The following is a 26,875-nucleotide window of genomic DNA, read 5'->3' as shown; positions in this document are numbered from 1 at the left end:
GGGGGGGGGGGGGGGGGGGGGGGGGGGGGGGGGCAAAAACAAACAGAGCGACAAAACAGTGCGACGTCATAATGGATGGAGAAGGAAACAAGGGTGAGTGGTCAGGGGGCACGAGGAGGAAAGTGGAGGGAGTGCGAAGGGTAAAAGGTTTGACATATAGTAATATCACTGAAAACCTCAGCCACTTCCACACAAGTTTTTAAGCCTCAAACAGTATCTCTCTCTCTAACCTCTCATGGTGCCCATATCCACCTTTTCAGAAAAAAATCACAGGACAAAAATGGCATCAATTGTTCCACCCCTTTTAAGTGTACATGCATAAGGTCATATGCTGATGTGTGATGTTGTCCCATGAGATCTTACACCAGATGGACCCATGACCCTTTGGGGTTACGCTTCCTTTGGCACTCACACACTAACACGTACACAATCATTCATCTGAATTTAAATAAAGCGAATTTACACTTCTATAAGGTTTATGTTAACCACTGACATTTCATCAATATTGTGGCGCCTCCATTTTAGGTTACTGACACCTAGATCTTTTCATGGGCACTGAAAACCAAGGCCACGCCTGGTTAACAAGGTGGCATTAAGAATACAAGATGTCTATAAGGAAGGAGACCAGTTAAAAAAAGGCTGAAGTGGACTACTGATGAAATGATTAAATAAAAAAAAAAAAAATAATTGGCAACAATTCTGATAATAAATTAATCCTTCAAGCAAAATGTCAAAATATCAAAACTTTATCTGGTTCCAGTTTTTCAAATCTAAATTAAACATCTTTGGATTTTTGACCACTGATCGGGCAAAAAAAGCAATTAAACAACACCACCTTGTGCTCTGAAAGCTGAGACATTTTTTTAAAACTTTTTTTCACATTTTACATACTAAACAATTTAGTAAAAAAGACCACGCAGATTAACTGAGAATGGAAATAAGTATAGCTACCACTGGCCACAAACATCAAGAAAAGGATCTCCTTTACTTGACAAAATCCAACCAAGCAACAACTCATTTATGAAAATGGCGCCTCTATGTTTCCATTCTTATGCAAACACACAAACAACACATCCAATCAAGTATCAATAAAAACAACAGATTTATGATGTCAGAATAACTCACAAGCGATGACAAGAAGATGGAGTCTGACAGGCAGAGATTACAAGGATGACAGACACTATTAGAAAGAGAGAGAGAGACAGCAAATGTGGCAAAACTGGCATGAAGATGCTATGCTAATCGCCAGCATACCGAGATCAAAGGAAAAATGAATCATAAGAAAGGAGTGTGTCAGGGTGTCCTTCTATCACTCTAATCATAGCTACAGCATACCACAGAGTCAGACAGTATGGAGAGTGATTTGTTCCCAACTTAATTAATAAAGTGTATCCTGGAGAACCAGTACCTTTCTAAAAAAGAGAACCAGCAATGTTAATGAATACTTGGTGTCAGTCCAAGATGTTTAAAATATGACTTTGGTTCTCAGTTCAAGCTCTATCCTGCACACTGGAGTGTGTAGATTTATATGTACATGTGTCTACACAGTGCCCACTAGCCTTAAAACATAAGGTTAGGGATAGTCTAGCCCTGGCTTTCTTAAAAAAAAAAAAAAAAAAGTAAAATACAGTTGAGCATTGTTCCGCAAGCTTTAGCATGAAAGAAAATCCTGGTTTCTGTCCAAGAAGATGAGTCTAGTTGTTGGTGTTACAGGAGCAGATGGTCCAGGTAGGTGTTGCAAGTGCTGGTTGTTTAGGATAATGGAGGAAATAAAACATCATATGGTGGGAAGCCAAGCAGGATGATTGCATGTGTGTGTGTGTGTGTTTGTGTGTGTGTGTGTGTGTGTGTGTGTGTGTGTGTGTGTGTGTATGCATATCTTTTGCATGTGTGTAAGGAGTAGGCTTCTGGAGGTTCATAGGGGTGTTGAAGCTTAACTATCAACACCTCTGCTACTCTGGCACCATCTCCATCCACCTCCTCCATCTCCAAGCATTTGGTAATAATGTAGAGACATTGGAGCTGATATGAAGGATGCATACGGGTGAGAGAGGGTGGATGGGTGGAGAGAGGTGAGGACAGAAGGGTAGGGTTAGCAGGAGGGTAGTGGGCTGGAGACCATTTACAGCAAGATAAAGATGGAAAAGATAAAACTGCCTACCTACTGCCTCTTCACATTTTTAGCCATTTTTGTGACATAAGAAAGAGAGATCATTAAAATAGTCTAATTTAACAAATGTTGCTGGACAGAAAATGAAATGGGTAAATATGAAAAGAGAGGGGTGAAATGAAATGCATCCTATATATTACAGGGCATCTGTGATCATATGACTGTATTCATGGCTGCCAGTCTGTGCTTTCATTATGGGAGTGGGGGATGGATATATAAAGGAAACAAGATGAAGATAAAAGCAGACATGACACTATTGAACTTGTTTCAATTAGATGAACTCAAAGGTGGGTGCGACAGCAGCACTGTGTAGCTGGACCTCCCATCAGCATCATTCATTCATTATTCATAACAGTGTTCAAAATCATAGACCTGTTAAATAAAATATGTTTTTTTTTCAAACCAAAGGAACATATTGCTAACAGCACAAGCAAGCTATTCAATTGCCATTTCCAGAATTAGTTATGATGTGAGTCACCAATGTGAGACTGTCCTCTGAGTGTATGTCACTAAATGTAATTTGAGAACAGTGTGCTTTTGCCTGGCTCAGAATTGCACATTCTGTGGTTGGGTTGGGGGCCCTTGGGCGGATTTTGAAATTTATGGTGGGGAAGGTAAGGTGGTGTTTGAGAGGGGTTTGCAGAGGCAGCCAAAAACCTGTCCATACAGGTATTAGGCAGGAAAGGGTAGACTGAGGGAAGATGAGAAAGGATGTGGGAGAGGGAAGGGGGGTCTGTCAAATCCAGGTAGAGGTGAGAAGAACTAAAGAACTGTGAGCCAAGGAATGTGGATGAGAAGTAAGCCGAGTTGATGGACAGAAGACGTGGAAGCTGTCTATCATCAGCAGAGAATTTTCCATGACTTCATCTCCAAGCAGAAGGGTAGCTGGAGGGCAGAGAAGCCAACTCTGTAACTCCATAATGAGCTGTGAAGCACAGACTGAGGTGGCAGGCGAGGCAGGGAGACACATGGAGGTAACACTTGGAGATAACACTAAGTTTTAGCCGTGCATACATGAAGGCAGATGTGATCGAAAGACCCAGCAGATTAGGGACAATGTGTTTCCCAGATTGAAGAAGCATTATATACATTTAGCATACTAGAACCCAGATGGTCCCTTCTCTCTGTTGTCATAAATCACACCAACTGGTTGCTTCATTCGCAACATTTTGCAGGTAAGTGGCCACATATGGGATCTATGCTATAAAATGTGCACTGAGCAAGATATAATATATATAAAAACACTTCTATCTTATCTGCACAAAGTATAGTGCTACAGTAGGTAATTACTTCGACTGAGCTCCACGTTTACACTACTTGCCCAAATCGTAGTTATTTTCCTGTTGAGAACAGATACAGGAAGTTAGGACTTAAAACTTGCTGAACTAACTGATGGCTGAATGTGCCCTCATCATCCAGTAAGAAAAACATCTAAATAAGGCGGTCTAAATAACACACAGTTATTTGCATTAATTAACATGATTTCTGCAATTGAAACTCATCCCACCCACATGCACTTTAACCTTATGAGAAAACAACCAATAGCAGCTTCTGTATTTATCTGATAATACATTCCATTTTTGATTATACTACACCCAAAGCAGCTGCTGCAAACAAACAGAAGCACTGCAGTGTGTCAGTGTTACCGGCTAATATGGTTTATGGGCAGACCTGTGAACCGAGCCTGGCTCAAACTGATATGGAGGCTTGTTTCCACGGTGCACAGCCAACCAGCCAATCATTTGGATATTGTCTCATGTTTGTACTGGAGGCTTTGGCTGCCCTCTGTGAGTCAACTGACTGATAATCCACTGCAGGGGCTCTGACCACATCATCGAGTAGGAACAGACACAAACAAGAAAAAAGAAAGAGAAAGAGAGAAAGAGAGAGAGGCAGTGGGATGTGGTATAAGAAATCGAATGAGCAAAAGTCAGAATTCAGAGAGAGTGGTAGCAGAAGTGAGGAGAGAAACTAAGACCAGAGGAGGAAGTGGAAGACTGTGAAAGTGTCAGGGGAGGGTGAGGAGACGGTGAAAGACAGAAATGAGGACACAGAGAGAAAGAAGAGCAGACGGTGTTATAAGTGAACACATGCAACATGATCTTGAGTCCATGACCGTCCAGCTGTTTCTTTTCTCTTTCTCAGTCACTGCAGCCATTTCTTTTGTCCTGTTAAAAATGTTAACCCTGCCCAATGGGAGAAGGCAAAGAAAGACGAAAAAGAAGGAAAGAAAGATGCACAGTGTGGGTGGGAGAAGGAGAAAGTGTCTGATGAAGGACAGGAGGTCCTGTTCTCATTCTTGGATACAGCTGAAGCGAGGGAAGAGAGAACAGGTGGGTAGCCACAGGAAGACAAGCATGCCATTGTTTGGCTGGTACCAATGTAACCATACGGTCCATATCTCCTCAAACTGCTTCTTACCAATGAAGTTAGCATTAGCCAGGGGTTACCGCTCCATACTGAGCTTTGACTTGGTTTACCCTGTCATGTCGATGGTGGGCACGGTTTAGATGCTCTCCTGAACCGTTACACCAACTGCCCTCAAACCAGCGCCAAACAGACACACACACACACACACACACACACACACACACACACACAAACACAAACAGATTGGGCGAGGTGGGGAGTGTGTGTGGGTGAGGGGCTACAGAAAAGGGTGTAGGCAGTGAATGGTAGTTTTTTTTGGCTGGCTATACCTTGCTAACTTCCTTGCCAAGGAGAGCAGGCTCTAATTCTGACAGCCTGGATCTTATACCACCAGCTGGTAAGCCAGAAGCCGCAACCATGGTTGCACAATACATACACAATACATGAAAATGGAGTAATTACAAGCCTTCCCCTATTTTTTTGTCAAAAATGATCATTATTATTAACTTGGAGACATCATTTTAACATAAAGGCAGTCTATTTGTCAAGAAAAAAATGATGAAGGAGGGAGAAAAATAAAGAAAGAAAGCAGAAAATGCAGAAGACCAAACAAAAGTAAAGGCCAGTAAGAAAGGAAGACTGAGGGAAGAGACTGAAAGGGAAAGGAAATCGAGTGGTTCTAGCCATGTGAGGCCTCCCACATGATGGGTAGGTGATGGGCTCTCCTACCACTTTTCCCATCCCCAGCTGGCACTGCCATCAGTGTGGGATTGGACACACATACACACACACACCTCTTTATAACCTCTGTTAAATCCGGATTCCAGTTCACGTTGGGGTTGCAGCAATGTTCACATGCTCCTAACAGCCCCGACTGCTCCAAGTGACGGGCGCCCACACACACAGCCAGGTCCTGTCCCACACCCGCAGCTAACCCTCTGCTTTGTCACACACACATACTGCTGCGTTAGTTCAGTTAATGGGGTATGCATTCCAGACACACACTCTGGACACACATTCAAATACCCCTTCTCACAAGAATGTAAATGCACACACACATTGACATACTTAAGCACCTGTATGCATATATGTATTCATTCATGCGCGCGCAGTCACACACAGTTAAAATACTGACAAGTATCACCATTCGTCACATTTTCACTGTGCGCCAACATACTGCCCTCCTCCATTCGCTTTGCTCTACACCTCCATTCCTCTCTCCTTCCTTTCCTTCCCACTCCTTCTCTCTCTCTCTCTGCTGTGTGTGTAATCAGCCCAGTATTAATACCTGCATTCCAACAGCCTTAAGGAATGTCTTAACAATGTAGCCTTGTTCAGGTGCAGATAGAAAAAGACCTCACTGAAATATACATTAAAAAGGTGCTGCAGTGAGGAGTCTCAGGGCTACATGAACACACAATAGATGACCGCAATTGAGTGGGATACACTTGGCTCTAACGCAGCCTCTAACACTTGAGGCCACTACATGAAAAAAAAAAACATACTCATACATACATAGAGTATAAAAGTCAAGTATACCACTTGCAAACTCTGTCTTTTACACTTACAGAGTCAATAAGCCCAGAAAGCACAGATCGCCACACAGCTGAGCACTGGTGCTTTATCAGTGTGAAAATTCAGTATTATAGTTTATTGATTTTCATATTGTGATGATAGACGTTATCATGTTGTCTTACAAATCGGTCCAAATGATAGGTGCATCACTTAGTCGATTAATCAAATTATCTGTCAATAGAAAATGAATTAGGTACAATTTGTCGTTATCTTTCAAAAAAGTCAAACCGTTCTTAATTCATGTGCCTCAGCTGTGGTGAATTGTGTTTTGTATCTCCATTAAATTAATATTTGGAGGTTTTGGACTACTGGTAGGAGAACAAAGGATATTTGAAAGCTTTGGGTTTAGGAATCTATGATGTGCATATTTTCAGTATTTTTTTTACCATTTTATAGAACAAAGAATTTTTGCTTTTTAAAAAAAATTGGTGGCATTAAATATAAGTTTGGCAATATTGTGATATACAGTGCGGGAAATATTCTCATTAATATGATGATATTGATTTCCAGCCATAACTAGAAGCCTAGAAGACCTAATGAAAAGCAGTGACATACTGAATACTCCATCATCCTCCCATCCTCCCTCCTTCCCCTCCCTCTGCCTGTCCCCCTTTGTCCGTCCTCATTATTGAACATGTGTCCTCTCTGCCCCTGCCATTAACCAACCCCACCGTTTTTCAAGGCACACACCCACGCACGCACGCACACACACTCACACACACACACACACACACACACACACAGCGCTCACTCCAAAACTGCTAATTGACATGGGGAGTCGGTGCATCTTTCATCATCCTCCACAGAGACAAATCTTGAAGTGTGTGTGTGTGATGTGAGTGGGGCATGGGATCAAAGGGGGTCCTCTGAGCTGCTTGTCCTAGAACTCTCAGGCTCTCTCAACACTACATACAGCAGCCAGAAAAGGCAGAATGTCCACCGTAGTCTTCTTTCACATGGACTGCAGTACAGTATGTTCAGCTGACTTCTGCTTGATAATCATTCAGTATGCATAATCGTTAACTAAACTTGGTCTTGCTGTTGCAACATGCCCGCCAGGGTAGAATGCAAGATGCTCTTGAGGCACACAGTATAATTACTTTAGCCCTTAATAACAAGAGGGTAAATCAGTTAGGAACTCTGTAAGTCTAACATTATCCCCACAATAACAATCCATCACATTTGTTGTTCTGCAGATTGCACAGACATGTAATTGGGAATCATTTAGCCTGATGGAGTCATAACCCAATTGAATGCCATTGATTTTGAATTAAATATTCATATGGACTGAGCGCAAGCTTGTACTGCTGGACTGAATGAAAATTAAGCTATGAAACTTGACTCTCCTTGTATTACCGGAACATGAAACTAACAATACAGGAAATTCAGCTTTGAAATTTCCAACAAAAAAACAAGACTCAAAAATGCATATGTCTTAGGGATCTGCAGCTACACCGCACTGCTGCTACTTTATAAAGTGACTGTAAGTCTTGTGGCTTGATTATTGTCTTTAGCTGAAGTGTCAGTCAACCCCCCTCACCCCAAAAAAAAAACAACTGCCTTCTTCTACTGTTAAGAATCACCATGGATTTCAGACACTGCGCTAACAGTGGCTACTTCTGTTCAGGCTGTTGTGATAATTAGACATCACATGGTCAGGAGGATGCATGTGTTTTGTGTCTGTCCCTGGCAGGGATTAGAGACAGATGATGGATGGAAGGTGAGAGAAAGTTAGAGGAGGAGAGAGAAAGATGAGTGTGAGAGATGTAGCCTAGAGAAGAAAAACTTACAGAGCTTTGCATAAAGTAGGCCGACAAGCAAATTCCAGGGAGAAATGTAACTTGCAGAGAAAAAGAGACTCACACTAAAGTTAAGAAAAAGGATGTGACTTGAGGAGAATATTAACAGTCAGAGCACAGTAACTTTACTCTACTCTTCTCTTTCAAAGTCAAGTTCACACAGGCAGAGAGGAGCAAAGGGAACTTTAGTGCTGTGGTCGTTGTTTCAGAGGGGCTCAGGCAAGTGATAAAACAAAGACGGGTTATGTCCTTAGGCGAGTTGTCCGACTCAGAAGCCCTAAACAGACACTTGATCTGTCAGTGATGACACTGACCTAGCTCTCAGGTAACGTGGGGAACCCCCTTTTCTCACGCATACATGAAGTCATATAGCTCAAAACACAAAACCATACACTGACATAAGATGAAAAGTATAGCATATTAGGTTGCTGTAATACAAATACCACCTCCGAAGCTCACACATAAACGCCTTCACAACCTCTCTTCCCTTCCTCCACCTACTGCTCCTCCTCTTCCTTCCCAGCATGGAGGATTAATGCCCCCACTCCTGTCTCACAGGTCCCCCCGGCACAGTTAAAGCAATAAGATCTCATTGTCAAACAGTGACCAGCCTCACTGGAGAGGTTAACCACCGCTGCTTAACTAGATTAAAGTCATGGGGGACGCAGGAATGTACTCTGACAGATGGAAAAGGGAGATTGGACATGAAAAGTGGTTTAAAAGAGAGAAGAGTAATCATTGTGGTTGTGGCCTACCTTTGTGGCAGTGGTTTGTGTAAATTTGCTCACACACACGTGCACACATATGTAAACACAGAACGTTCTGTAGCCTAGTGAACTTCAAGTCACCCTCATTTCATGGTTATCATTATGCGATACAGATAAGGGAGGAAAAGAATCCCTTGGGATTCCACTGCTATTTTTCTGAAACCACTCCTTAGGAAGTAATAATAACTGGGTCAGAGATGCATTCAAATATCTGTCTACAGGCTTAAAATTGTGCCTCAGTAACATGGGAAGTACTTAAAATCATGTACAGTAATTTTTCAGAGGCATTTTCTGAAATGTCAAATAAATACTAAAAAAATGAAGGGACAAACAAGTTAAGTTAGTTCACAGCAAACATACAGTTGTACTCTCTCCTTCCCCCACACCAGGCCAAGCCTGGTGATGTGGAAAGACACAAGGTGGTAATGGAACCCAAGTGTGTATGTGTGTGAAGGAAGGGGGGTGACAGGGCTTTTTGGAGGGGTGCATTCAACAACTGCTGCTGAGGCAACTGTTGATGTCTGAAAAGCAACAGCTTGTGGGGCTCCCAGAGGACACACTGCCAGCCAACAGTCAGATGGAGGGTTTAGGGTTTAAGGGGACCAGGGGTTAGGATTTCCTCTCTACTGCCAGAAAAATGATCTCCTTGGCAACAGATCCAGGCTTTTCCATGACATTCCCCATTCCTAATTGGTATTCCTCAATCCTGATGTTGTCCGCCTGTCTGATCCTCACTGCTGCTATCTCTGCCTTTATCGCTTTTGTTCGTTTTATCACCCTCACCAGCACGCTATTTGATTGATCAACACAACTGGACGCCTTATTCCTACGGCAGACACAAAACATGTAGGCCATCCTATTTCCTTGCTGCTTTATGACACAGATTTGTACAGCACGTGGCTAAAAGAGCTCAAGCCAATGCTGCTGCTATGTTTATTCCTACACTAAACACATTGAGAAATCGAGGCTCTTATCCAGATCTTACTACGGCACTCTCCTGCTAAATGGATTGGCAGCACTTAACCTCGTCTCCCGAAAGTGCTTTGTGAATTTTCAATTTTGTCCCAACCTTGAGTTGCCTCCCCCCAAACCCCCCACTACCACCACCATCACGTCCACAAATGAAGAGACAAGGACACGCACACAGAGACATGGAGCTTTTTTTTTTCAAGGCTGCATTTGAAATTACTTATCACCATCATCAACCTCCCCTTAGACAAGAAAAACAAGACTGCACAGTGGCAACACTGTAGTCAGCTGTGATCATCTCTCATGCCCTCCCTTGATCTCTCACTGTCCGTCCCTTCCCCTCTGCTTCCTTCCTCCCCTCCCTACAGCTCCCACTAATGACAAGACATGACAAGCATCCATATAGCAAGAGCCAAACCAAAACAACTTCCAGCAAGCTTCTTTTTCACCTCCTTCTGATTATGCATGAGAATTAATATTTTTAACTGTAATAACATCATTAAACTTTTCTTCAAACAACTTTAAATCAAGATTCAAACAAAAACAGAGGCAGAGACGTATTGGAATGTGTTCTTTGGAAAGTGAGAAACGGCGAACATGCCAAGAAGGGGGAGGAGGGTCATTCTTATATTAAAATCATCAATAGTGGCCATAAACCGGCTGAGGAATGGCTCTAGGGATGGGTGTAAAAAGCAAACAGAGCCCTTTCCCAATAAAACACAGTGGGCAATCTTCCTGAAGTTATGCATGGTTATTAACTGTGAACCATGCACAAAAGCACAGTGGTCGACAAGGCGAAAGACAACATGGTAAAAAAAATAATATATTCTAAAGTTTCATTGTGAAGGGCAAAAAAGAGAGACGGTGGGATAAAAGAGTGACAGACCAAGACAGGCAAAGATAAGGAAAGAGACAAGAACATAGACAAAGCTAATCTGAAATACACCTTTTGTTTATGCATGAGTACCTGTGGAAGTGTGTGTGTGTGTGTGTGTGTGTGTAATCATAGCTTTAGCTGCTGCTCTTTTAAAGCTCGAGGGGATACAAGGATGAAAAAGCGGAGGGATAAACTTTTCCGTCTCTGCTGTGAACCACATCATTCTCGCTAACTGACTTCAAACCAGGATTAACCACGTGCATGCAACCTACCATCTGCTGATGCCCAATTGCCGGTGCTGACTGCCAGCTAACATCACTGTGCTACCAAACTGCTTTAATTGACTTCCATGTGTCATTCACTGCAAATAATAAACACTAGTGGGTATGTGAAAGACTGGCGAGCTCAAATCCCCTTCTCAAAAGTTGAGTACTAGACTTCCAAACACAAATCAGCCAGAACATGCCCTTTATTTTAACTGACTAATGTTTAACTGGTTCCCCCTGGTTGTTCAGCAGAGTGAAACCCAATCAAACCACAAGAATGCACCCTGGCTGTGAACAGACTCCAGCTTTGCACCTACAACACTGCCTCTTGATGGTGAGGTGGAAGCCGCACTGTGGCTGCTTGTTTGCACATGGATTATTGCGTGTGACTGGGGGGTTTCAAAGCCCTTTACCTTAGAATTCGAGGTGATGACAAACAAATACACAGATTACAGAGCGAGCTCAGACGTGTCCAGAGGAATGCCACTCATTCCATGTCAGTGCACTCCTCCGTCACTGTCAAACACATACACTTATAAAACACAGAGGGGAATGAATCACCTCAATAACTACAGCCTCACCATTCCAAGGCCCCTTCCCCCAGAGGCCGAAATGACAAGGGGGCAAACATAGACTTGCTCTCCCAAAGCAGCCACTATCAATCTGTCACTCACTCCAAGCTAAGGTTTCCAGTGTTGCGTAACACCAGAATCCTGCGGTTAGGGATTCCATGTACCATACACAATATTCGTCCAACAGTGAGTTCATTTGTGGCTGTGTGGGTAATGCACCATTATTGGTCAGTGAATGTAAGCTACATGTGCATTTTTGCATTCATGAATTCAAGGATGCACACGTGTGTATACTTGCAAAAGACTGAAACCAAGTGACCCAGCAGTTGTAAAAGAGGTTCCCGGGCTTTTATCTCCTCATGGATAACTGGCTCTTTTTCTGGCCTAATACCATAATAATTACACATAGCTACAGGGGGTGCACTTTTGATGCTGCGCTGGCAGGGGGGACAGAAATTAAAAGTGAGGAAATTACTGTGGGAATTAAGGCAGCGATAGACAAAAAGGCTGACGCTGCATGTTAGACTTCAACACCTTGAACTCAGCTGATGCTTGTCACTTCGATTCTTTCCACCTGTTCCTGACCACTTTGGAGTCTCAACAGTTAAGCTCAAACTCATCTGACCATTTGACTCTCTTTTTGTCTCTTTAACTTAATGTCACTTTGTTCTTTGTATCCCCCAAAATGTGCAAAAATCCAAGTTAAGGGAGAAACTAAGGCAGTGCTAGAGTTATTGTGAAGTTATTGGTTCTATAAAATACCCCTAAAAAAACAGGTTGCAATTTACCTACCTTATGTAACTTTGTAACTACCTTATGTGGATAGAGTGTTGCAATGTATTTTCTATCACAAACTTTAGACAGCTAAAAGTGTAGAGCAGGAGCCATTTACCAACATGTCTGGGTGAGCATGGGGGAATAGGTCAGTGCAATCCCAGGCAACGGCATGCCTAGCACCTTGGGGCATGCATCACATATTCATCTGTCACATCTACATACATAAATACAGGCATAAATGTTTAGAAATATGTATGTTGTCACACCTACAGGATGTGACATCTGGGTGTTATGTGTCCCCTGATTCTATTTAGTGCACTTCCACACTCAGAGCTGACATAGGCTAGTTGGAAGTTGCAAGTGTGTGACCAGTAATTGTGAGAATGTGGGTCTGTGTGACAGAATCCCAATGAGACCCAGCAAGAGCTGCTATTATTAGACAAAATTATGCTACAAGAGAGACAGGGAGAGAGAGAGAGAGAGAGAGAGAGAGAGAGAGAGAGAGGAGAGCAACATTGTTTAACGTGAACATTCATGCCAATAAAACATACTGTGTTGAATTGAGAAAGACAGAGACTACAGTAACAGAGGGATTTAACAAACTTTTTCTTTAAAGAACATTGGAGCAGCCTAGGGGAACAGGGTGACCTCAGCACCTGGAGCTGAGCCTTTAAATCAGTGCACCACAGCTGTACAGAAGAATCTGGGATCTACAATGCATCCATCAATTACAAGGCACTTTTTGGTAGGCACCTGTTAAAAGGTTCCATGGAGGGCAGACAGGCAGCAAAGCACAACAACTGTCTCTGAGACCAGAGACGAGGGAAGGGGCAGATCATAAAAGGACATCTGGGGAATGAAGTGGTGTGAAGGGGGAGAAAAGCTAAACCAGGTAGACCTGGAGGTGGATGCTGATATACAGAAAGCTAGGATTTTCACTATATGACTTCATGTTTGTATAAAATGAAAAGAAATTGCTGCACTTTAAAGGTCTGTAAAATATGAGGAGAAATATTAAATGATGCAGTGAGTGCAGAGAGAGAGAAAAGAAGAGATGGAGAACATAGTGAAAGGGAGTCGCCCAACATAGCCCCGCCCTTTAGCTCATCCTGCTTAAAAACCATCAAAGGCTGGAAATGACTTTCACAAAATGCCCACAAAGCATTTAAAAAAATCTTAACACACAGTCACCTAGGACCAATCGAAGGTTGTAACAAACTTCCAGGTCAAACACATGAAAAACACAAATACAAACATCAAACAGGTAATCTATTATACATTAACCAAGGGCAAAAGCATTAACTGAAATATTACAGTGACATTAAAAGAGGTTTTAAAACACCATAAAGTAGAGTGGAACTATAACCTCACCAGTGGCGCTGTGAATCCCTATGGGACAGTTAGAGGGAAAGCATGGGAGATAAATCTACATGGTAAATGTACCAGTGCAATAATAATCGTAGAGCACCACAGCAACCCCTTACATGAATATAAAGTTGTTGTTTTTTTTTGTTTTTTTTTTCAGAATTCAAAAACTTTTTTTGGAGATCATATAAGGCCAAAGTCAAGTTGCATTTAAATTGGCTTAGTCTCTCTGGCAGCACCCAGGGGTGCAGAGGGTGAGGCGCACTGCCAGCAAAGGAGACGCAAATCCCGCAGATCAGACATCAAAGAGTTGGAAAATGCACCCAGCAGCCAGACATAGCAGGATGAATGAGACGGGCAATATTGGCTTGAAAATAAAAGCTTATCATGTGTCACTGTAGGGGAAGGGAATATTTATGATGTCCAAACATTTAAAAAAAATTTTCTTGTAGATGTATAATCAAATCTAGCCAAGACTTTATCTACACATTCACATTTTGCCTTTTCAATCTGTGTTTTATTTTGACACTTCAATATATTTTATTTTGGCTTCATGGCAGGTAGCTGCTGTTTTGTATAAGGCTATAACCTATTGGTCATGAAGCAGTGTCACAGGGGAATGACGGCGTGCCGCAGTCCTGTGCGCTAAGAAGTGCACTCAAGTGCGGAACTGACACGAACCGAAGTACTGAAGTAAAAAAAGCCACCATTAACCCTCAAAACATCCCATCAGTGCAGACAAGCTGTACGTAGGGGCAGCGCAACCTGACGGCTTTTAACCAGTTAACCACGTTAGGTACTGCTGAAACAAATGTTCGATGCGTGTCATTTTCGAGATAAATCCGGTTTGCACCTGCTATCGGTGTGTTCTGGCTTATAGGCTACGCACCTGGTAAAGAGGCTCAACAATACAGGGCAAACAAGTTAATGAGCCGCTTCTGACTGTGGCATGTAACTACAAGTTTGTCCTGTAAGCAGCGGACCTCTTAACTCGGAAGTCTGCGACATAGGGAAAGTATAAATCTGCTGCCTGAAGCCATAAAAAACCTAACCAGCATCGTGTCCAACGCATTATAAAGTTACTAAGAGGGGTTTCATTTATAAATTGTAGCGGGAAGTACCAAAGAGACTTACCTTTAAATGCCCAGAGCAGCAAGGTGCACAAGAGCGACGTGCGTCCAAATGTTATCCCGTCCATGGTCGCTTTTCTAACTTTTATTCAAGGAAAAGTAGCTAGAGAGTGGAAATCTGGCAGCAGCAAGTCTTCTTTCAATGCTCCACAGCGTTCTGGACTTCTCTCCCTCTCTCTCCCTCTCTCTCTGCAAAATGAGTGCCTCTCTCCCTCACACACACACACACACACACACACACACAGAAATCTGATGCTGGTGGTAGTCTTTCTTGGTTGATATATTTGCACAAAAGGTGACCCCCACACTCCCTCCCAATTCCACCCCCTCCTCCCCCCTCTCTCTCTCTCTCTCTCTCTCCCTCTCCCTCTCTCTCCCCACCTCACTTGCAGTGAAAAGACCTGGTTGACTAATCGTGTAGGTCTCCAGGGGCCCGTAGGACTTCTTTAAAGGGAGTTAAAAGTGATTTTATCACGAGGCTCTCTGACTCATTGCAACTCCAAAAAACGTACCCTTCGGACAAAATAACTAAAGTTTTATCAGGATGATATAAGCTATACAATTCACTGAAGAACTAGAACAAGGCCCTACAGAAATGTAGCCTATAGATCACATTAAACTCAAAAGCATGCACAGGATATTTTTGTCCCTATTAGCCGAGAATATTAAAGTTATTAGGCATGGCACACTTAACAGCTTTAAAATTTAAATTAATAAATACCTGGAAATTATGGAGGTAATGTCACAGTGTTAAAAATATATATTAGCCTTAATAAAATAGGCTGTAGAACAATTAACTGATCATTAAGTAGGACATTTGGAAAAGATACAATTTCGCAATTGTAGACATGGGAAATTATTTTCATCCACTATAGCTAAAGGCTAGTGAATTAATCTGGCAGGTTACTGATCATTATTCAGAGGTCTTGAATTACCCCAAAAACTAATTGGTTGGAAAAAAGAACAGCTTTCTATAGCCACTTCTCCCATGTAGGCTACAGACATTTCCTGCCCTGGTTAGACATTAAACATGGGCCATCCCCAGCTTGTATATATTACTCAAATAATGATTTTCATTTTCAAAGCAACCGGAGGCCAATTCTTGGGAGCAGGCTAAGCTGTCTGTCATTGACAGACATACCATTCATTCCTAGACATGTAATCTCTTTAGAATTAGCTTGGGTATTTACAAGGTATGGTACAAGTTATTTGGGTATTTACAGTTCAGATATACATTTATCATGAGTGACCAAGTGGCTTATTCACAATGCTATAACACCAGTCTGAGTGCTTGGAGTGGGTATTGTGTGACCTATGACGCTGATTTAGGCCAAATCCCATAAGCTGTTGAAAAGCATAAACAGATGCCAGTTTGCTGTAAGATGGCCTATTGGTACCAATGCCTATCTAAGTGCACAAAACAATCATCTGTCTCCTTGTAGTTATTTTCTACTGGCTGACTGGTGGATTGTGGAACAACACTAAATAATTGGCACACCCTGCAAGTAATAATAGTCCCCTGCAGAGCACTTGCATTCAAAGACACACATTCCAAACATAGTCTGTCCAAAACAGCTGGTTAATATTTTTTCAGCCTCGTTCGATGATGAGAGGTGATACTCCTTTTCAGAATACACAAAGTCACCCCTTTTGATGGATCTGATAGTTGAGCTGTCTAGAATACACACACACAAGGCTATTCTGTGCATAAAGAAGACACTGGCAGAAGTTTGTATAGGCTACTGAGAGTTTGACAGGACTGAGGCAGCTAGTTTACCCTCACACCATTTCATTCTCTGAATCTCTCTTCCTTACGGTCTATTCCAGGCAATGGCAGCACCAGCCACTGACTATCTCACATCAATACAACAACTCATTCCTGATATTGACCCAGTCATAATCATCTCTCCATGCTGAAGAGACATGAGATCCTCTAACAAGTCTTCTGTCCTGTGGTGAAGCACAGTGTAAGCCTTGCACTGCCTTATATAAGACCTATATCATGCCGCATAGCTGTGGCTAATGCTGATTTAGCCAAGCACAGGGCTTACATAAGTCCTTTACGGTAGCTGTTGCTGTGATTTACTGTATTGGCTCATTACCTAATGGATCTGCAGGAGAGGAGGGGAAAGTGAGGATGGTAGAGGACGAAAGACTGAAAATGAATCCTTCTAGTCATTTCTCGATATAAACTCCAAAGTATTTGCTGAAGTCAGTCTTGGGGACAATCCCCTGCTTATTGTTCAGCTGGGTTATTTATAACAGGTGGAGCAATGGTGGAGCAAAGGTGGGCTTGAGCATCATGAGGAGGTAGTAATATGTCGATATGTAAAAGTCGTGTCAGACAAGAGTAGTTTTAAAATGACAGGTTGTCATCCTTCTTCAGACAGACTGGGTTTTTTGTTCTTTGACATAATCCACTAAGTGCAGAACACTGTTAAAATGCTATTATTTTAGAACCATGCTCCCCATACTTGGCATAAAGATTATATATCTTCAATTGTATGCTTGCTTTGTGTAAACAAAAGTAATTATACTGTTACATGGTGCATATTAAGTAAATTGCCACCAACAAGCCACACTTTCTTCTCATCAACAGACCATTACTGAATTTTCAGCCTTTTATGAGCGCAGGACTGTAGCCATTTGCCTCTATATTATATTTTACATTATTATTTATTGCCAAAGGGCAGTTTTGTTTCTTAATAGCTGATGAAAGAATTTGAATTCACTTATCAATCACATAACCCACATGTCTGTCTCCCCAGCCATGTCCTGCAGCAGTCCTGCTCCAAGCACCTTGATGTCCAAGCTCCTAGCTTTGCAAAGAAAACTCATTTCAGCCCCTTGAATCCGTTAGCTCATTCTATCTGTCAATCAAGAGTTCATAGACCATAACAGACGGTTGGAAGATTGATTGACTGAGTACCATGGGCTTTCACACCCACTTTACACTAGACTGCAAACATCCTGTTTGCATCCTAAAGGTCATTGGTAGATATAAACCATCAGGACTGCATTACTAGCAAATACCAAAGAAGCAATGCCTCGGCTGCAATCTCGGTTAGAGATTCTTTTCATTAATGACAGAATTGGTGCTAAGGCATCAAGAATGCCCTTCACTAGAGGATGTACAGCTCTTACTCTGGATATATAAGGACCACATCTAGGGGGACACAGTCATAAGCCTTCTTCAAGTCCACAAAACACATGCAGACTGGATGGTAGAACTCCCATGAACCCTCAGTATCCTTGCAAGAATACAAAGCTGGTCCACTCTTCCACAACCAGGATGGAATCTCTATTGTTCCTCGTCAATCTGTTTGACAAGTTTGACAAATAAGCTGGAAGCATCTTTCCAGAACCATGGAATAAGCTTTCCTGGGGAAGTTGAGCATTGTAATCCCCCAACCACAACCCCCATCTGAGAGGTTTTTTGACTATACCTGATCTGGTAATTTGGTAGACGTTCGCATGCATAACATTTACTAATTTGCTAGACACAAAATACAGCTGAGGCTGGTGGGAATGTCATTAGGTTTGCAGCATTAGACAAATTAAATTTTTGACTTGACAATGGCGCTAAATAGAGTACTCCACCTATTTAGCATTGCACTCCTATATACAGAAATAATGAAAATTGATGCAGCAAAAAGAGACATATTGTCTTTTTTATTAAACACATTCTTTTTCCTTATCCAAATCTGGTATATACAGTACCGACAATGCAACTTCACCACTGACAGTTTGGTTGGAGATTTGGTTATGCTAATAGCAGTTAAAGTAGCCATGAGCCGCTAACCTCAAGCAGAACTGAGATGGGAGCTACGAAGGTTTGATAAGCTTGTTTCTTCACAACCTCTGATTTTTATTTTCATTTTCAAGCTGACATTGACTTCCTCTGGAGCCATAAAACGCTTTATGCCACTTCTTTCATATATGGAGTAGTATTCCCAAAACCTGTAAACAGACTTTGATGTGTAAAATCAGGGGTGTTCCCCTTAAAATGATCACAGTTATTACAGTTTATCCCGAGGGGGGCATTACTGTCCTAAATATTTAGGATTCATCCTCTGGGCACCATGGACATCTATACAAAATTTCATATCAATCCATTCAACAGCTGTTGAGATATTTCTCAAGAAACCCAAAATGGTAACCTCATGGGGGTGCTAGATGAAAAGTCAGGGGATCATCAAAGTCACTAGGATTCATCCTCTGGGAACCTTGAATGTCTATACAAAATTTCATGTAAATCTATCCAATAATTTTTGAGACATTTGAGAGACACTGTCATTCCTAGAGCTGAATTATTTCTATATAAAACCTTTCATGGCATGTCAAACAACTCCATGATTCCTAAAATCATATAAAAGGTCACCAAACCAAACCTCATCTACTAGCACTGAGACTTGTCAGCATTTTTAGACCTCAAGAGGAATAAAATCATGCAGTTGTATGACACTCTCTGAAGGTCCTTATAGCCAAATTGTCACACCCTGCAAAATATAAATCAGACTGCCCACTTTATAGTCCCTTGTTTAAGTGATTTACCAGCCCCACCCCATGTCAAAAATCCGGCTACCTGAAAGGAATAATATTTGACACGTCAGCCTAAAGCTAGGGGATAAAGAGAAACAGAGACACGGAGGAACTACAAAGGGAACAGAGATGTGTAATGAAAGAATAATGAAGAGAACAGATTAGAAGTGCAGGAGGAGGGGAGCACTTTAATTCCAAAGTCAGGGGATGGGTAACATACAGCCCCAGGGAATAATAGCAAAGTATAGGCAGAGAAAAAAGAGTGGGAGAGATAGAAAGTGAAGGTAGCTGTAATCTTATATGAATTCTCATGTCTGGTCCCGGCATTGCAGGGAAGACTGAATGAAAGATGTGCTGAAGCTCGATCCTTCACTTCTCCCCATGATTCTTTGATCTATCCATTTGTTTCACTCTGCTAGCATCTCTTTCTATATGTGCCCTCCATATCTGTCCAGTGTAATCTCTGTATATCTTTATTAACCCCTTTCCACTTGCCTCCAGCTCTCATTCTGTCTCCTTCTCTTTCTTGGCCTCTTTCCTCTTGGCCGAGCTACAGACGATCACACAGCTGTTTTCCAGGCATTGATACATGGAGCATGAGTCACAGTGCAGAATATGGGCAGTGACGAAGCTATTCTCTGGGAATTCAACACTACTGTATGTTATGTAGACAACTTTCATTTACTGCCAATTGGCTCTGATGATCAATAGATGAATGAAGTAACCCTTAACATCACTTTCTATTTTCTCTCCCATTGGTACTTCTTGATTTTATAGATTGGATCACTCAATGGGCCCAACAACAAGAGTTATGCTATCCCGGCAGCGTGCATTTGTATTGCTAGTTATAACAGGATCATGCTGTGCTTCGTTTCTGTCCCCTTAAGAGTTTCACTGGGACCATGTCTTTTAATGTGTGTTTTTGTCTATCACAGTGGATTCTGCGTGAGTGGGTGCCACAGTACCACTCACTCTTAACAGTAACTCTGTGGGAGGAAAATCTGTCATGCTCACCATCATCAGCGCCAAGCTACAGGAAATGGTACTGAACAATATGGCAGTCACATACCCGCCCTGTGCCTATAGAGTGGGTCACTGCAGTGCATCATAAAGGTCATCTGTGTGGAACCACAGTTTACAAGAACAGGGTCATACTCAACCCAGTACACCCTCAGGAAACAACTCATTCATCCCTTCCAGATTTCATGGTTTAAAAGGGTATTCAGTTTAAATATAGTCTCTACTTAAATGGAAAAGGAGAGAGGCAGATTGTAGTGATAATGTAATCTACAGTAAAATCCTACTGCTGCTCCATAGACAGTGAATCATGAAACCACTCCTACAACACAATGACAAAAGCCATTGTGATTACACTGGGATACGGGGACATTTTCTAAATCACAGCTGTAAGCCTTGCATTCAAATAAAAGTCATGTAGCCTAATAGCTCAAACAAAAAATGTCTAATCCCCTTAAGGCAGTCAGTAACTCAATGTCATAGAGATGTTCCCCAGCCTCGCAGAATACAATTTTCAGTGCAGCACAAATAATGCGTTTTATAATTCTATTTGTTTTATCCAAATTTGTTCAGTATTATTTGCAGTGTGAGGCCCATGAGGAAAACCGCTATAATCCAGTGAAATTTGTCTTGCTTTTCTTCAAAGACTAACCCAGTATTGTGCATGTTTTATTCCTACAATGATTCCTATGACTATTTTTATTTTACATCAGTGTCAAACACTTTCATCCATTTTAATTCACTATGGAAATCAATTTGTGATAATGTTTTTTTTTCAGGCAGGTAATCCATAACAGTAAATATATAGACTTTAAAGGTTTGGTCACAGTTAACTTATCATTGCATGGTAACAGAGGTGAAAAGACAGTTTTCTTTGAGTCTGCAACTGACTTATTTTTCCATTCTGCAGTTGATCAGAGGCTTATGTCACACTATTAACACAAACTAAATTGCTTATGTTTGTGATGCTATTTCCAGCCTAATGAAACAGTTGACTATGAATTCAATTTAACTCAATTGTATTTATATAGTGCCAATTTATAAGAAGAATTTACAGAAGTTATCTCATCACACTTTTCAAATAGAACAGGTCTAGTCCTTTCTGTAATATTATGTACAGAGATCCAATGACTCCCATGAGCAAGAACTTGGCGACAATAGCATGGAAGAACTCCCTTATACCAAACAGAGAACCTTGAGCAGAACACAGGCTACGTGGGCAGCCCTTTACCTCCTCGGTTGGGGTACGTAAAGATTTAAAACAATAGTACCTGATTCCACAGGAGAAGAGCTTGGTAGCTGAAGGTTTGGGCTTCTTTTATACTGTGGAGACTCTAGGAACCACAAGTAATCCTGCAGTCAGGGAGCGCAGTGTTTGAGTAGTGTAATAAAGTAATAAGCTCTTTTAAGATATGATGGTGCTTGGCAATTAAGGGCAGAAGGATTTTAATGTCAACACAAACTTTATGCTGTCAAAAGTCACAGGACATTAATAAAAAGAGAAGTCAGCAATAACCATTATTTGAGGCAGTATTATTTTTTTAACTTGAGCAGCTATTTTAATTTAAATCTTAATATATTATTATTTAATATAGTGCCACATGTCAGGTTTAGAAATTAAACTTGACCCTTTATTACTTAATTCCTTATTATAGTATATTCTTTAATTCATACAGTACATTTTGCCAGTCATGATCTGATATAGTTACAAATGGAAGCTTATCTGCTTGAAAAAAAAATCATCAGGCAGTAAGGAACAGGATGAACAGTTTAATTTTAATTAAGTTTCAAGAGCAAGACCATATAAATATGACTTTCCAACAAAACTCTAAAATTAATATATTTTATATTGTTACTCTTTTTATGCAGATAATCTTTTTATGCTCTTGAACCACGGTTTGCTTTTCTTCAGAAGTCTTTTTCTGTAATGCATGTAAATGCAGCTTTCAGTGGAAAATTAATTAGGAATCGTTTTTTTTGCCTTCAAAGTCTCCAACGTCTCTGCACTGCACTTTCTGTTGCTTACAAACATACACACTCCCAAACCTCCAGGCTCTGCTGGGCTGTGCGGACTTTATCGTGCTTACACCAACGTTGGCGTCGTCTCTGCACTCAAACCCGCAGGCTTTGAATATGAATACATAAACCATTTTATAGAATTATTAATCATCCTTCACCACTGAATGAATTGCAGGCAATTGCATTTTCTCTGTGTCTGCCCCCGGGGTTACGATAGGAATATGAAAGTCTTACCACCTCTGTCAAACTTAAATGGTGTACTTATATGTGTGAGCGCATTCTTATTTGCATGTTTATGCTCTCCTGGTAGGTTTCCTGATGTGACCTAAAGCACTGTTATCGTGTAATTTAAAAGCCCTCTTGCTGTGTACATTCTCAAATACACACACATTTGCTTGTGTAACCACTAACCAGTCAAACATTTTATACATTTTCAGCCTAATAAGAAGACAATGAAGAGATTCTACGCAGAATTAGATTTTCAGCATTAGAGAATACTTGATCTGACAGAAATGGATGCTTACATGATTTCTGATGCAAGGGATATAATTTAAGTTATCCTTTTTTTTTTTACTGCTACTTCTTAAAGTATTGATGCTGAAATTCCAAATCAGCAAAAGGAGATACTAAATTAAGGCAGCCAGATAAAAGTATTATGTTTCTATGATTTTGTAGCTTGTAATTAGCTGGAATATTCGAATAGAGAACTGATGTTTGCAGATTTTAAATCAAGTCTGCTTACAGCTTATTATCTGAGTGTCTGAGCTCCAATTATATTTGTCTCCATGCCTCTATAGTGCTGCCTGATCTGTTTTTCCACCTGTGTGTGCACGTGTGTGTCTGCTGTAGCCTAAGTGAGGGACCCATCTGTGTGTGTCCAATGAAGCCTGAAACATTACATCTTTACTGATGTGCCCCCCCCATGACAGGGGCCAGAGCAAGCCGTCGCCTGGGACGCACAGTGCCAAGCTGTCTTTCTCTCTCTCTCTCACATACACACAAACAACAAGTCACCAATCCAAGTGATCTACTGACCAGCATACAAACCCTCAAACATCTTTCACTCACTGCTCCCTCATTCTTGTCTCTGTCCAAATTCTCTCCTGATTCTCTCCCCAAATCCCTCCAAACCATCCCATCCCATCCCAACCCAACCCAACCCCCACCCGACCCCACCCTCCTGTCTCTCTCCCTTTGAAATAACCTTTCTCTGCCCCTCTCTTGCCCATAATGGGGGGTAATTATGGCTTTACAGCCACAATGACTGTGCAGGGGGGGCTGAGGAACCGTGACACACGCTCATGCACCATGGCCAAGTGTTGCCATCAATAAATACTTCTGTGACTCCACGGGAGGGCATTAGGAGGCAGAGTGAAAAAAAAAGGAAAGCTATATAAGAGAAATAAGAAATAAGAGATTGCAAAGAAAGGCAGCAGTGGGTGGCTGTCAGAGGTGTGCAGAGTCAATTAGTGTAAAAGGAGGAGTAAGAGACAGGAAAGGAGATGTGGGTTGCTCAGATGTTTTAAGAGTAGAGAGAGAACTAAGACAAAAACGGAAAATGTGAGTACAGCTAGGATCAAAGTGATTGAGTGAAGGGAAACAGAAGGAAAGACCAATGCGTTTCTGAATCGACCTGGGGCAAGAGATGGAGAGAGGAACAGAGGAAGGAGAAATGGCAGTAAGAGGAGGTTTCTGTCGATAAAAGCAAAAGCACTTCTGACTGGCCGTGCAGTTTGTCTAGCTTGGCCTGTTGGGTTGGGCCGGACGGGTGGCATGATGAGATTTAATGCAATACTGCAGTGGGCTGCCAATGGGAACTAGACGGGTTGCAAGGCCGTTTATCACACCGCTGTGGCAGAACAAGAGAGGCCAGCCATGTGGGGAGGGAGAGGAGGACTTTTAGTTACATTAATTTGCTGCTGATTCACTCACATAGACAGAGAGCATGTCTTTTTATTATTTGTGATTTTAAGAGAAACAAATTTTAAAACACTTTATAATTCAAGGAGTGGACATTGGCACTGGCATTAAAGATTAAACAGCCATATTAAAGTCAGCACATTTTGTCACACCTCATTGCCCTCCTTATGAGTGAATTACTTCTGCTGCTGAGCCTGCCCATTCAAATCAATACATATATTTGTAATCAATTGGCAGCAGATGGTTTTTGCCATAAATGGTATTCAACTGAAACTTGAGTGGCCAGCTACACAGCACTTGAGCAGGGTACATTAGGGGCCCCAGCCCACAACAATAACATCAATTACTGTGTGTTTGTATCTGCATCCCTTATAATGGATGGTACTGGCGGATCACATGACTGCATAAAGTCCAAAACAATCCTCCATATTCATTGATCATGAGTCCAATATGACTCATCTTCTACCGCTAAACAGAACTCTGATGTCATCAACACAGGCCTGGCTGTTAAGTCACGCACCCACTGATGACATCGTGGTCACTTGTCATCGCTGTCAGGATCTGAGGCAGGGTGACGAAGCAATTGACCTTGGGCAGAGGGGAACAGAGATGGTCTCTGATAATAATGTGTTATAAGCCCCGCGAGCAGGAAGCGTATGAAACTGAATCTTTGTTTTTGGTTTATTCAGAGAGTGAATCAGCTTTGTGTAATTCTGTACATTGATTATTCAAAGGAATTCTAGTTGAAAGGTTTCCAGCCTCCAAGCAAACAGGGCCTCCGTTCTTTTCACCACATTTTCTATTCTTCCGTTTTTAATGTAAATTACAAGCAGATTTTCACTTCACACAAGGTCATATTGAAATATTTCTTAAGCATGAATAGTTCAAATCACTAAGAGCAACATCGAAACTGTTGTTTATCTTTGTGTTTTTAAGAAATACTTTTATACTGATGTGTAGTATTAACATATATCTGACACACAGCCTTACCTTTGTTGCAGCACAGTTTTGTTTTATACTACTTTTGTTTTACTTTGATCATGCCGTGACATGCTGTTTGATTGATTGACTACATTTTCTTGTCACTGTCTTGTTTTTGTTTTTGTTTGAAAGGTGTTGTGACGCAAAAAAACCCATTTCATCTTCCTCTGTGCACCTGTGTAAGGTTGAATGGGAAAATTGAATGATTTCCTTGTGTCAGCAACTGTTGCTTTGCTTATTCACGTAATTTTTGATTCTTCTACCTCTGGTGCCCCTCTCTCTACCTCCTCCTCCCCCCATGCTCCTGCCCATCTCTTGTCTGAATGTGCATTCTGGAAAAAAGTCAAGTCTTGCTCATCTGCATGCAGAGTGCCTTGGTTCCAGCTGTGAACAGTGGATTGAAATGGAAATGGGAAGGGGAGAAAGAGCAGATTACGCTCCTCAAACGCATGCACTGCCTCCTGGCAGGACCACAAGCTGAGTAGCACGAGAGAAAAAGGAACATATGTGGGTGGGTGGATGATGGGGGCTAAGAGGTAAAATGTAGGAAGCAGAAGCAGACAGCAACAAAGTGAGGAGAGTTAGAGTAAATGTGGGGAGAAAGGTCAGCAAAATCATTTTGGGCAAAAGTAGAAGATTGAGAGGCCAGACAGTGGAATAATCTACTCAGGAAGGCTGCAAAATGGTGTAAAACCAGATAAGACTATGTCCTCACTCATTAAAAAAAGAGCCCACACAAGCTCTAATAGTCCAGACAAGCATATCTGAATAAACTCAGGCCAATCTTATAGATGGTCAGACCTTGAACTTCAGTAGCTGGTTTGGAAAGGCAGATAGACAGTGGCTGAAAGAGATGATTAGCTGTGTGTGTAACATTACACACTTTGTCACAAACAGAACAGATAAACTACACTTCTGATAAGCATGCAAGGTTGGTCTGAAGGATCAAAAGACAATTGGTGTATTGTACTTTTTGTGCAGTGAACTGTGTTGTGGAGAAACAACAGTGAAGGGAAAACATTTGAAGCACTTTATCAGCTGGAATGTATTACAATATGACACAATGGGAAAAGGAGCAATTATAATTGTTATAATTATCAAAGTTCTTGATTCTGTCCTTTAAGTTGTTCTCAAAAGTTCTTCAAATTTAAATGAGCATTCATGGGATGGATCCTCTTTACATTACAATCAAAACATTTAAATTAACTTCAGTTTTACACACAATTTCCAAATGTCAGGGGGCCTGGCAGTTTGGTTCATTGCAATTCATGAGATTCCTGTGTCCTGGTGCTACAGCGGAGTGGTGGGTATTGACCTCAGCTGGAACACCCAGATGGGAAAAAAGAGGGAGAGAAGAAACTGTATAATGGAAAATGAAAAAATGAAATAATGACAAGAGAAAATGAGACAGAAAAACCAGAAGAACAATCTCTCTTTCAGGACCCAGAGAGGCGTGACCCTGTGCTGCGCTGCCTGCCCGTGTTCGGTAGGCCCGGCGGCTAGTGCATAATGTTAGCCTAATGTTGCACCAAACCTCTGCCACAAAGCAGGACCTGGTCGTCAAATTAAATGCTCTGTCAGAAGAGGGGTCCCTGTGGTGTGCCTGGATTTCTATGGAGGAACACAGTACAATTTCATAATTGTTGTCAGTGGTCTAAATGCAGCATTTGGTCTCAGCTCATCTCTAACCCAGTTCCAACAGGTCCCAAGAGGCACCTAATCACAGCTCACAAACCAGCATAATTGCAAAATACTGTAT

At 41.6% G+C, this 26,875-nt stretch overlaps 1 protein-coding gene across 2 annotated transcripts in view; it reads right to left on the bottom strand.

Annotated features, from left to right (window-relative positions):
- The window catches only part of bcam (basal cell adhesion molecule (Lutheran blood group)), a 52,725-nt gene extending 37,894 nt beyond the window's left edge, over nt 1-14,831 (bottom strand). Inside the window, exon 1 of one of the 2 annotated variants that reach the window (XM_046044362.1) lies at nt 14,642-14,831. In XM_046044362.1, coding sequence (XP_045900318.1) covers nt 14,642-14,705 — 64 coding nt within the window. In that variant the 5' untranslated portion in view covers nt 14,706-14,831. The remainder of the gene's footprint in view (nt 1-14,641) is intronic. The other variant, XM_046044361.1, reaches the window with a different exon arrangement.
- Nucleotides 14,832-26,875: the final 12,044 nt, after the last annotated feature.

This window comes from Micropterus dolomieu, linkage group LG03 (genome assembly GCF_021292245.1).
Source record: "Micropterus dolomieu isolate WLL.071019.BEF.003 ecotype Adirondacks linkage group LG03, ASM2129224v1, whole genome shotgun sequence".
Taxonomy (NCBI): Eukaryota; Metazoa; Chordata; class Actinopteri; order Centrarchiformes; family Centrarchidae; genus Micropterus; species Micropterus dolomieu.
This window is presented reverse-complemented; position numbering and strand designations above follow the sequence as displayed.